Raw genomic sequence first — 14,310 nt, 5'->3', positions numbered from 1 at the left:
CATTGGATGTGACAATGGATAGTGGACACGAAAATATTCACTAGTCGCAAATTCTGTAGAATTTCAAAATTTTTGTAGAATTGTCTCTTATGACTTTCAAATCATCCCAGAACAAACTCAAACTCTTTTCCATCAATTCCAAATACATAAACAACATCAAAACACTCCACAAATAGGAACTTTTAATCAATATTCATCAAATAAATAAGAATCCAAATTTTAAAACTCAAAACCTCAAATGCTCAAATTTTCATTTTTTTAAAAACATGATTTATTTTCCAACAACCTTGAAATTAATTTACAACAACCTAAGCATAGAAAAGGATAAAGCTTCCCTTTCCTACATAAACCTTAGATGACGACTCTTTGAAAAAGAAAGGAAAAAAAGTGAGCTTTGGGTCCAAGTGAAGAACTTTCCTTCAATCCTACAACAACCACACTATACCAGCATCAACCCAACCCCAAAGTCAACCAAAAATAGAATTAAAACCCCTTAAAATCAAGCTTTTCCATGAAAGTGCATGGTTGCTCTAAGAAAAATGAAAATTAACTTAGGGAGAGGAATAAGGGGAAATTATTTCACCTAAGGCCAATCAAGAACCACTAAAGAGAGGAGAAATAGCCTTTTTTTTTTGCATAACAGCAAAGTTCAAGGTTCTCTAATAGTGATTTCTTGGAGAAGAGAGAATTGCGAAGAAAGGTGTGTTGAGAGAGAGAGTTTCAACACAAAAAAGGGTTTTAGGGAGATGTAGGGCTTAAAAGGTTTTTCCTTCCTACACCTAAGTATATGCTAAACTCACACCCCTTTCACTAACCATCACAAGCCTATATTTCTCTAGGCTCAAACTCACCAAAAACTCACTGAACACATACAAATATAAGCAAAGCACCATCACAACAATCATTAATTAATTATAGACACTCAAATATAAATTTAATTACTCTTACAATTTTAATTAAATCACTTGAACAACCAATTATGAAAACACAATGTTACAATACTCCCCCAACAAGAAAATTTTTGTCCTAAAAAATTCACTGATTAGGGAATAGTCTCGGATACTGCTCACACATCTTGTCCTCAAGCTTCCATGTCATACCTCCCGTATTGTCGCTCCATATTACCTTGACCAAACTAATGGTCTTGCCTCTAAGTTGTTTGATCCTTTGATCCTCTGTTCTTGCAAGTTGAGTCTTGTAGGTCAAATCTTCACACATTTGCACTATGTCCACTTCTAAAACATGTGTAGGATCTGGAATATACTTCCTCAATTGTGAAACATGAAATATATTGTGTAGGTTGGCTAAGAAAGGTAGCAAAACCATCTCATAAGCCATAGGACCTACATGTCTGAGAATCTGATAAGGTCCAAGGAACTTCAGAGTAAGCTTATTGGACTTGATTTCCTTTTCTACACCCGTTGTAGGTGTAACCCTCACAAACACATGATCATCCGTTTCAAACTCTAGTGGTCTTCGCCGCATGTTCGCATAAGGCTTTTATCGACTCTGTGATGCTTTCATCCTTTCTTGAATCAACTTGATCTTCTCTATAGTTTGTTGTAAGAAGCGAGCACACTTCCTTAACCTATTGACAAACACCTATATAGTATCACAATCCCCTAGCTGATCTAGACTTGTGTGGGATAAAGTCCATAGTGATACTTTCCTTCCCAGTTTTTCGTTTGGTCAAGTAATCCCTTTTTGCCGAGTGATTTATCCAAATTCTCCAACCTTAATCCTCCCAAATAGAACATCTCTAACTAATTTTTCATCTTGCTAGTACTGTGTACCTTTTTGCATAAAAATATGATCTTTACCATAAATCTATTCCCTTTCCAAAACATGAATCAAACAACTTCATGAAGGTTAAACTCATTTTTTCATAAAGCATGCAATTCCATTTTTCAAAAGAGAGCTTTCAAAACACAAAAGGGTTGAACTTAAACTTTCAACAAGTTTAAAAACATAAACCACGTTTTAATCCATTTTCCAATGAGCTTTCAATCACATAAAAACATTGATAAATCAAAACTTCCAACAAGATCTAAAACATCAAAGCACTTTTACACTAGGTTTTTCAAACAACACACCCATCCGATGTCTAACAAACATCTCAAAATGTTTTCCCAAAAACGTAGGAAGGTGTAGATCACTGCTAGGATGTAACAAGGTTTTCCTTTGGGTTCATAACTATAGTCACTATAATCATCACCAGGTTTCTCATACTATAGGATCTTCCCTCAAAACGTTATTCTCACTCTTCTGATCATAATCTTTACCAAGATATTCATCCTTATCCCAAACTAACATACCAACTCTTAATATGGTATCCATCCTCCCTCCAAATTGATATACCAGCTCTTAATAAGGTATGTATCCTCACCCCAAACTGATATGCCAACCAATACTTAGAGTACCTAACTTGCACAGTTAGAATCGGAGAGACCAAACTCAACCAACTACAATACTTGACGAACCAAAAGTACAATTAAACCTTTTATTTTTAGGGGGTCGTACTTCCTTAAATTAACCTTTTAAAAACTTGGTTAATTTGGTTAGTAATATTAAATTTGTCAATAATTTATAGGAAAAATTGTCACTTTCTTCACTAAAAGTATAAAAGAGGTGACAATTTGGTTTCTAAAATTAAAAGACAAATTTTAATTTATAGTCCTTAAATGTGTAAAAAATATGACAATTATGTTTTGTCAAGTTTTGTGGACGACTTTGGCAATAAGTTGTAATGTTTATGTACTAATTTAACATTAAGTTATATTTTTTGAGAATCAATTTAACATTATTGAGTTTTAAAAATTAGGTATCAATTTGATATTAAGTTGTGAACATGATGTATAGTTGTCTCACTTTTTACACATTTAACAACAAAATCAAAACTTTTCATTTTTTCAAGGATTAAATTGTCATTGTATTATACTTTCAGGGGTGAAAGTGACAATTTATCATAATTTATATTTCTCTTTGAAAATTGCCCTCAATATTTTTTGCAAGACTTAAATATGTTTTTAGTTCCTGTAAGTTCGTATTTTTTCAATTTTGGTCCTTGTAAATTTTTATTTATTTATAGTCCTTTTAAGTTTGTGATTTTTCAATTTTGCCTCCTATAAGATATTTTACTTATTTTTAGTCCTTATAAAGGCATTTTTCCAATTTTAGTATCTGTAAGCACAAACTTATGGACTATAAATGAAAAATTAAAATCTTAAATGTCTAAAATTAAAAAAGCACAAATTTACAAGGATTAAAAATAAATAAATAAACTTACATACATCAAAATCAGAGAAAATATCAACTTATAGAAACTAAAATTAGAAAAATGAACTTACTGAGACAAAAAAAATGTTAACTTGAGTGATATTAAAAACATATTTAAGAATTTTTAAAATTAATCATATTTCTCTTTCTACTTGATTACTTCCCACCTAATTGCTATTCATCTTCTTCAATTCTAATAAGAGAGAAAGAATTTATCTTATTAATTTTCAGCATTTATTTTTTAACTAAGAATATTTTTTAAAAAATAATTAATACAAGAAAAAATTAGAGAAAAGGTCTTATAAAATGGACAAGTAATTTTTTTGAAGAGAGTCTTATATAGAACATAGCTAGGGAATATTATTTTAATAATGAGTCTTATTCTCTATTTTGTGTGTTCTATTTCAAAACTAATAACTAGTAATACCAATATAAATTTTAACCAATAAGAGAAGAGGTATTGAAAACGGCATATAAGAATGTGTTGCTAATACACTATCAATAATTTTATCGATCCAACCGTTAATTATAATAATTATATACTATTTTGACTTTTGGGGTAAAAAATCAGCAACTATAAATATGTAACCAAAGAGTGCATATGTTTATATTTTTTTAAAGCATATACTACGTATGCCATTTTTTTAATGTATATTAATACAAGATTTCGTAGATATAATCGATTTGAAAAGAAAAGAATCAATTCAACAATAGGTTTTAGGATAAAATTCTTTAAAAAAAAGCATGATGTAATAATTAGTGTAACCCATAGTAGTCACTGCAAAAAAAAAAAAAAGCTGGTCAAAATTCAAATCTGTAGTGCAAAAGTGAATGTTAAATGTTAAATGTAATGATAAGAAAAAAGTCAATGTTAAATCTGGAATTAGCATTGGCTTAGCATAAGTCACAAGACTGACAATATGAAATGTTTATCATAAATAAAAAATAATCAAACACCTAAGAGAATGTTAATTCAAAATTGCGTTGATTAGACATAAGAGAAGCTAATTAATAACTTTAAGCGACACCTAGTGTTTTATCCATGGTCTAATTTCCCCTCCCCCCGTGTTTTGTCTTTCTTTCTATTGGAATATATTATTGGTTGTGTTGCTTTCCAACAGCAATAACAAGAGTGCTAACCTAATTGGTATCCTTTCTAATGTTGTTTGTTTTAAAAGCCATATATTTTTTTTTGCAAAAAAAAAAAAAAACTTTAAGAGACATCGCACACATATAAGCAAAAAATTACATCAAACCATCACACCTAGTGTGAGGTGGTCAATCATCAAGATTCAAAAGATCTTCAAGTCCTTCATCATCTTTCAAGCATACTTCACATTCTCTCACTTTTTATGATGGCAAACACTTAAATAGTAATTGTTTTGAAGTGCTTAAAAAAAGGTTAACTTTAGTGATGAATCAATTTATATGTAAATTTTAAAAATTCATCACTAAAGTTTTAGTAACGCTTAGACTAATAAATTATTTTCTTGTAGTTATGCGGTGTCTTGATCGAAGCTTATAATGGAAATTTGAAATTTACAAAAGAAATATCATATCTCCCCCATTTTTTCGTATTGAAATTGCTTGGAGTAGAGGATTCAGACAATGGAATCTGATTCTCAGGTGGTGATTAATTTTTTATTTTTTATTTTTTAATTCACAGCTATCCGGAATTACATGTGGCCCAATATGGTTCAACGGATTCTTCATTTCATTTGCATTGGAGGGAGTTTACAATGGTCTCATACCTTGCACGAAGCGAATCAAGTTGCTGACCTATTGACAAATTATGGTCAGAGGATGTTTGATTTTATTTGACTTTTATCTCTCTCGTTGTATTAACATATGTTTCTGCAACTGTTTTTCTCTCTTGGGGCGTTAGCCCATCTGATTCACACAAAAAAAGTAGCATTGAGCTCAAATTTAATTACTTGACCTATAATTTTGATAGAGATTTGTTTGAATCTAAACTTGATCTAATAATTTACGAGACATTACCAGACCAACTTTATTTATTAATGTAGTACTAAGCTAATATTCTTTTTTTTTATATATATATATAAGCAAAACTGGTTGTGCCAAAAACAGCACAACCAGAAATATATTAAAAAGGTGAAGAAAAAACAACAAAGCAAAATAAACATGGGGGACCAAAATCAAACCCACGCGAAAACAGAAACAGGCTGGGACAACCTAAGCCAGTAAAGAGGAAAGGCTTGCCCAACAAATACAAACGAGGACAAAAGCAGCAATGTAAGGGGGATCCGGTCCCACCAATGAGCTTTTAGGTTCTTCATTCAAAAAATATTTTAAAAATTAATTAATTTATTATACATGAATTATAATTAGATATTTATATAATAATTTTTTATTTTTAAAAAATATATTTAAAAATATAAAATAATAAATTCATTGAAGTGAAAGAATCATAAGAGTGACTTAATAATAATGAAAGGAGAAGGAGTGGGAAAAAATGATCAGTTTGAACCTTGACCCTCAAAATTAAGAAACTAATCTTTTGCAGATAAAAAAATATATATTAAAATGACCTAAAATGTAATTCCAATCTATTATAAAAAAATATATACACTAAACCTAAAATCGAAACTTATCAAAATCAATTTCAAGCCACATAAGATGAATGGGACGCAGCGCACACGTGTCTTTCTATTACGATATTTGTGGAGGTGAACAGCTCAGCACATTGGCAATTTCAAGCCACATAAGATTAATTGTTACCTTAGTCGTAGTAAAGCGTCATCTGAACATCAGCCAAAGCTAGATTGGACGATATTGCAAGTAATTTAAATAATTAATTATGCCGTAAAGAGAATAGTGTACAATTTTATATATAGTATAACGAAAATTAAGTCAAAAGATTGATGAAATTGAATAGGGAACAATATATATGTTAAAATATTCCCACTGAATTTACTTGACAATGATACAATCCCTACTTAACCACATAAAATTATCAAAGGATTCTTTCTGGTAACTTGCTACCTTTCTTTTGTGTTTTGGCTAACAATGGCGTATTCAAAACTCACTTTTTCTAAACTCTTAATTGGCGACTCTAAATAATTACATTGGTTATGTCAAAGCGTTGTCATCTCAGCATAGATAAATGAAATAAAATGTTTTGTTTTGCAAGTCTTGCTTTATTTTTTAATTTTTTTACTAAAACAAAATATATTATTTTTAACTTTATGTTCTGTTTTATTATGTTTCATAATGTATTTAATTGTAAAATAATTTATATATATATATATATATATATTATGTTTAGTCTTATTTTAATATATTTATCAAACGTTGCTATTTTTTTTAAAAGAACGTTACTATTTTTTTTAAAAAAAATAGTAAATTTTTATGTATGAGAATGGTCTCAACCAATTATCTGTCTGCGATGTTGGTAGATAGTGGCTTTTATTACCCCTTTGAATGGAAGACTTCTACTGTTTTACATTAAATGCATCGTATTTCTTATCGGTTGAATATTGCAACTTGTTTGAGGGAAGAAACTTTATAGATAAGGTCTTCTTAAGATGGTTTAAGGAATTAATAACAGTGTAAAGACTGCATTGAAAATTATAATATAATAAATATTTTAACCCTTGCATTTCATATCATAAGGATTTATTTTTATACAATTAAATTTTATATCATATAAATATTTTAATATATAAATCATCTTATAATAAATATATATTTTTAAATATACAAATAACATTTTAAAGTTATGGTAAACAATTTAAATTGAGATATAATTTTTTTCCAATTCTAAACAGTTTTAAAAACTATTGAAGTTCAGTTTAGAAATAAAGATAAAAGATAATATATTAAGAGGAATAAATAATTAACAAAATCAAAGATATAAAAAAATGAGCATTTTGAGGTGGTCGAGAGAATGTTTTAGTTAGTTGCTTAAGTAGTGTGTGAAATGCACATCTATATAGATAGAGATACTATTAAGAATGCCTAATTGAGAGAGTTGAAAAATGAGATTTATACATTTTAAACTATGTATTTTGATTGATATTTTATAATCTATATGCATATAATACTTATCACTTAGATGAGTTAGATCCGTGAATTTCTTTTCATAAATAAAAAAATATATCATGCACATTGATGCACCCAAGTGCTTGGCCATAGCAACGTACTACAAGTGCGAATAAGCCCTGCGCTGTGCTTGGCCATCGTCATACATTATATTCTCAGAAAGGTCAACTTCAACACACTAAAAATTAATATTATGGTTTACAGAATATATTCAAGTTGAATTTCAAACCGTCAAATACGACCCTGTGGTCAAGCCTCATACCATGAACACGTACATGCATACATAAATAATATATAATGATGTTATCACATATCCATATCCAGCCCCATCCAATATAACACCTTCCTCAACTTAGCTAGCTTGAAGACATAGTAATCATTATATCTAACACAGATAATAATAACTTAGCAACATTTTTTCCTTCTTTCTTTCTTTCTATACTTTTTGTGGTTCTGATTATTAAGTTCTAAGAGAATAACAATGGAGGGTGGAAGATCATCTGTTTCAAATGGGAATTGTGAGGTTCGGTATAGAGGGATTAGAAGAAGGCCATGGGGCAAGTTTGCAGCAGAGATTCGTGACCCTACGAGAAAAGGGACAAGGATATGGCTTGGAACATTTGACACTGCGGAACAAGCTGCTCGAGCTTATGATGCTGCTGCTTTTCATTTTCGTGGTCATAGAGCAATTCTCAACTTCCCAAATGAGTACCAATCTCATAATCCAAACTCTTCTTTGCCTATGCCTCTAATTGTGCCTCCTCTTTCTTATTCTTCTTCTTCTTCTTTCACTTCTAATTATTCTGGTGATGATAATAACCACCTTGTGAGACCTGGAGAAATAATGCAAGGTGGTGATCTTGATGACACTTTTGAGTTGGAGTACTTGGATAATAAGTTGCTCGAGGAACTCCTTCAGATGCAAGATAACAGACACTTCTACAAGTGAAATATAACACAAGCCAACCAGCTAGGTAGTACTGCTATGTATGGCATGAAATAAAATGCAAAAAATTGGCTGTTGATTTTATTTAATATTTTGTTTGCTTTGTTTTTGTAGCTGATCAAAGTTCTTCGAAATGAGATTGGACATTTGTTATTATTGTAAGAACTCAGTTGTGAGAATAATAAGCGACATGGAAATTTAATATCCTTGTTTTGGTAAAGGGTATTTGCTAAACATTGTGTGTGTTGTTGATTACTTTTATGTTCAGATGTTTGTCCAAATTCTTATTGCCAACTTGAACAATGCATTTAGATCCACTAAAAACAATATATCCGGCAAACAAGGGACAAGTGTGTGTAAAATAAAATTCTTAACAAAAGAACTACTAAAAAAAGGATATAAACACTTTGGATCATACAGTTAATTAATTCGGGAGAAAATCATTACATCCCACGAACAACGGGCCCAAATGATAATGTGTGCCCATAAGTACATAAGAACGCGGAAATAAACATGAAACCTTCAAATATCCCCCCAAAATAAAATAATTAAAGATCAAATTGCTAATTAATGGCATTCTAGCTTTCTCCATATAGTAATCATATAAAGGAATAAGGTATAAGTTGACGAATTTTCTCCATTAGTGACGGAGAATCGGAATTACACATCTTCATCGGTATGCTTTACCTTTTTCCTATTAGATCAAAGGATATCATGGTGACATTTTTATGAAATGGTGGGGGAATTTTGTCATCAAACAAAGGCCAACATGCATGTACAAGGTTTAGAGCTTGCAACACAGAGATCATTCATGCTAACCTAATGTTGCCATTTAGTTGTCTTGTTTTGTTAATTATTAATTAGATTGGAAGTTGTAACTAAATTGTCATTCAATTATGTTAGGTTGTTATAGTTATCTATTTTATATGTTAGTTCCCATCCTATAATAGGCGGGTTGTATTATCTCTTTTTTTTTTTTTTTTTTTTAACTGGGGTTGTATTTTCTCTTATCATATATTCGAATAATGGAATTACATTCTGTGTTCTTTGCCTATCTATCTCAGTTTCATGTTCTTCCCCTTCTTTGTATATGGAGAAATTAACTTTGAATCTTGAGATGGTATCAATTATCAAAGTTTTTTGATCCAACACCTGTCGAAAATGAAAATCATGAGTTCCATCGCTAGAAAGTGCAAATGTATGCGGAGAACGTGATATATGGCCGATCGTTGAACATGAATATTACTAGAAAAATTACAATTAATGACAAGAGAATCTAAATAAGTTTTTTTTTTTTAAAAAAAATGTCACTAAAATTTAGTGACCCTGAAATTACTTATGAAAAAAATATATTTTTTTCACTAAATTTGATCACTAATTCATTATTTTTTAGCAATGGACGTTCATCAATGTGCGTGCCTACAAGTGCTTGAGCCACAACCATCTCTTTTGCAAGTACAATGTGTATGTTTTCTTTTTTTATTGATAAATATTAGTTGTTAGCATTATTAGTTTTTTGTTAGTGAAAAAATTTGTACATGTAATATTTTTTTCATTTTCTTCTCCCTTCACTGTTAGACCAACCATTACATATAGGGAATGCCAATTATAATTTTCAAAATTTATAAGTAATTAATCTATACTCATGTAGTAAAAAAAAAAATCAATGTTTATCCAATTCTTAAGTAATTCATCATCATTATAAATAAAGGTAATTGAAATGAGAATCATCCTAACTATAAAAGGAATCATGTACCAACTAAAAGACAGAATCATGTATCAAAGAAAAGAGATCTGAGCTTAAAAAATGCATGTAAGAGAATCTCTTACAAGTGAGATTGTTATAATTTTTTATAAATCTTAAATAAGAAACTTGAGTTTGTAGGGTGCTTAAGGAGGGCTTTTAAAGTTTATTCGAAAAATTTGTAATTCTTATATGTTGATAATATATAAACATTTATTAAGATATTTTCATGGTCATAAGTAAAAAGTGTGTCGACTCATGTCAAATTAATTATGTATTTTTTGTTATTTTTTTATGGTGTGCTTATTGCATTCTCATCTTTGATAAAAAAAAAAAAAATTATCAACAATGAATATGTATTATTAGCAGCACAAGATGTGCTAAAGGTACAAAAGGGAACGAGTATATACAAGGATAAACACTATAAAACTGATATATCAAAATAATAAAAACAATCATGCAGGGATGATTTACATACGAATTCACTTAGCTGCATGTTTAAGCAAACTTGTCATTAATAAAATTTAATTCTTTAAGAAATATATTATAAAAGATCGATAAAAGTATAATATTAGATTTTAATTTTTAATTAGAAATTAGATTTTTTATATAAAAACTTTATTAAGATGAGAGGAGAGGGAGTTCTCTAAAGTGTATTAGTCTAACAAGACTAAATTAGATATTAGATATATAAATAAGTATAATAAATTGTGAAATTATTAAAATTTTATTATTAATTTTTAATTGACGTACGATTACTTTATCTCTGTACTACTGCTTACAGGTTACCATATATGCATGAACTGATCTATATTAATATGATCCTCATACCAGCCCTACCAAAATACAGAGTATATATATAGATAATATGCAAGAAAATAAACTTTCTTTAACAGCCGCACCAAGCAATTTATGGAAAGGATCAAGATCCCAAAATGCAATGGATGACAATGAATTGGAAGTGTTTAATTCTTTTTAGTCCACAAGTTCTACGGTTCTATGGGATTGAACCCCGTCCAAGTCTTGTAAGATTATTATTGCGATAAAAATTTTCTCCAAATATTGTATGTATATTCAAAAAATTCGAAATCATTAGTTCTTAAACTTAAATAATCGTTGTGCAGTTGATATATATGTAAACTCGAGTATAGAAGCGTTTAATAAGGTATAGACTGCAGGAATAATCTAAACATATTTATGTGGGACACTTATAGATGCAATTATTAAAGACATGTCAATGTCCCCAGCAAAGATATTGTGGGGTGAGTGGGGACAATAAAAATTCTTTGTACATCAACAATATTTTCGAATCATTTCTTTTTTTCGATTAAGACTTCTTTTTCTGAATAGAGGAAAATAATTTGCGTAATTGATAATATTTTACTACTAGAACATAATTGATGGCAGATAATTGTTTTTGGTAATGATAAATAATTTGATGTGATTTGAATTTTTTATTTCAGTTTTGATTTCAAATATTTAAAGATTTGAAAAAATTATCAAAAATTCCTTACTTTAAGAGGGAAAATAGAGACTACTGTGTTCAACTTTATATATATATATATAAAGATTCTTTAGCAAATTAAGTTATGATGGATTTTAAATTAAATTGAAATAAATAAATATTACTTAAACTTAAACCCCCAAGGCCAGACCACGTGTTCCTTACTCATCAAATGCCTTTCCCGCTCTCTTGTCCTCATTTTTTCGCTCCGTTCTCTCACGGTCTTTCCTCTCTCTTACTTCTTATTATTTTTTCTTTCTTCCTTTTTCTTTCTTCAGCTATTTTCACTCCCTTCCCCTTCCTTTTTTTTTTCTTTTCTTTTCTTCAGCTTTTTCTTCCTTTCTTCCTTTTTTTATTTTTTCTTTATTTTTTGTTCTTTTTATGTTATTTTTTTATATATTTTCTTTTTTATTTAAATTCTTTTATTATTATGTTTCTTTTGTTTCTATTTATATTTTTTCTATTACTTTTTTACATTTTTTATTCTTTTTTTGAAAAAATAATTATTATGAAGTTGAAATTGTTAAATAAATATTAATTTAAATCTAATTAGTTAATTATATAATGAAGTCAAAAATTTTAAACAAACATTGATTTAAATTTAATTATTAATATATTTATTATAAAATATTATTTTAACTCTATGTTTAATAAGTTCATATACTAAAATTTTGTTGATTAATATTTATATAATAATATTAAATTTTTATAACATGAATATAAAATAAAATATATCAAAATTAATTTATTAAATATACTTTTCATTATAAAATAGTTTAAATTACTTTGTTAATAATATCATAAATTAAATTAATTTTAGTTATTTTACGTTAAAGACCACAAGTATCAATCACAGAAACAATCCTACTCAAGTCAGGTATAACTATTATGGGTTAAAAAATTTTTCTCTCAATATTTAACAAACTTTATCTCTAAGACTCAATACTTCTTCTTCTTCTTTTTTTTTTTACTTTTAAGTCCTGTAATTTTTTAATTATAAATTATATAAAATAAATTTAAATAATTTCATACATAAATATTTTTGTTGAATAATATTTATATTATGAAGTTTAAATTTTTATACTAAACATTAATTTAAATCTAATTAGTTAATGTATTTATTATAAAATAGTATTTTGGCTCTATGTTCATTAACTCCATACACTAAAATTTTGTTGATTAATATTTATATAATGATATTAATTTTTTAAATGAATATAAAATAAAATATATTAAAATTGATTTATTAAATATGTTCTTATTAAAAAAATTAATTACTTTGTTAATAATATCATAAATTAAATTAATTTTAATGGTAAAAATCACAAGTATCATTTACGGAATATTTAACACGACTTCATTCTTTAGATTCAACATTTTTTCTTCTTTTAAATCTTATAAAATTAGTTTTACTTAAATCACATAAAATAATTAGAAATAATTTCATAAGTAAATATTTTTGTTGAATAATGCTTATACTATGAAGTTGACTTTTTTAAACTAAACATTAATTTAAATTTAATTACTAACATATTTATTATAAAATATTAGTTTCACTCTATGTTTAATAATTTCATATACTAAAATTTTGTTAATTAATATTTTATATAATAATGTTAATGTTTTTTTTACATGAATATATAATAAAATATATTAAATCTACTATATTAAAATATTTTTATTATGAATTAATTTTAAATTACTTCATTAGTAATATCATAAAATAATTAATTTCATTTTTTTAATGACAAATACTGCAGTATCATTTTATCATTCACCAGAGATCATCTTACTTAAGTCAGATGGAATCATGAGTGATAAATCTCTTTATCTGAGTATTTAACATAATTTCATTCCTATAATAAACTTAATTAATTATGTTTGTCTTAGTGAAAACATTTAATTATATATTATATATATATATATATATATATATATATTAAACATATGTGAGAATAGTAATTACCTTGCGAATGCACGGATATCGGACTGATTCAAAATAAATTTTAGAAGATATTTTTTTTAATATATATACACAACAATACTCGAGTGCCGACGGGTAAATATTATCTACAGAAACTTAACTAACTTTGAAAAAATATATTCATAAACAATCAATCGAACTAAATCCTGTTGGTAAAACCCGTGCATTCTCTACTTTTTTCTTTTTCGACAAATAATTGTAAAAATGTCACATTACTTTTATTTTATTTTGAATTCTTTAATATTACAATAAAATATAACATTTTCCCATACACACCTTTAAAATAAGAAATAAAAAACAAAGTAATATTTTTAATTTTATGAAAATAAAAATTTAAAAATATTTTCAAATTAAGCAAGCTAGCTTATAGTTGTTTTTTTTTACACTTCTTATCCATTTTCTTTCTATTAAAAAGACAAATTAAGTCACGATCATATAATTATGACTTTGGAGCATTTTTCAATGAACATGACAACTAGCTACAAATATAAGAAACGAAACCAAATGTCCTCTTCTGTCGACGAGATGGCCTAAATTATTGATGGTGTCCTGAAGTTTGATTTTTTTTTAAGGGCTCTAAGGAGAAAATATGCTGTTGGTTACATAAATGATAGGCGTGATTTTCTACTCTTGGCTATATTTCCATTGGATAAAGATGGTAAGCGCTTAAAGGAGTATGCTTCTCAAGTAAGTGACTATGTATTAGTAATTAATAATCATTTAAAAGTTTGATTCCGGATAAAAGTAATTCTTAATAAGATTTTATTTACTTTTTCGGTTGAACATTAAAT

At 27.7% G+C, this 14,310-nt stretch overlaps 2 protein-coding genes across 2 annotated transcripts; one reads left to right on the top strand and one right to left on the bottom strand.

Annotated features, from left to right (window-relative positions):
- Window positions 1-1,035: 1,035 nt before the first annotated feature.
- LOC114381721 lies at window positions 1,036-1,485 on the bottom strand. Its single transcript, XM_028340949.1, has one exon. It carries the CDS (start codon window positions 1,483-1,485, stop codon window positions 1,036-1,038), a length of 450 nt encoding a protein of 149 aa, XP_028196750.1.
- A 6,185-nt stretch (window positions 1,486-7,670) lies between these two features.
- LOC114381985 (ethylene-responsive transcription factor ERF098-like) lies at window positions 7,671-8,507 on the top strand. Its single transcript, XM_028341215.1, has 2 exons — window positions 7,671-8,315; window positions 8,402-8,507. The coding sequence occupies exon 1, from the start codon at window positions 7,823-7,825 to the stop codon at window positions 8,288-8,290; it is 468 nt and encodes a 155-aa protein (XP_028197016.1). The 5' UTR covers window positions 7,671-7,822; the 3' UTR covers window positions 8,291-8,315; window positions 8,402-8,507.
- The last annotated feature ends 5,803 nt before the right edge of the window (window positions 8,508-14,310 follow it).

This window comes from Glycine soja, chromosome 13, assembly GCF_004193775.1.
Source record: "Glycine soja cultivar W05 chromosome 13, ASM419377v2, whole genome shotgun sequence".
NCBI classification, from domain to species: Eukaryota; Viridiplantae; Streptophyta; class Magnoliopsida; order Fabales; family Fabaceae; genus Glycine; species Glycine soja.
Note: the sequence above shows the minus strand (reverse complement) of the source record. Positions and strands in the feature narration are given on the sequence as shown.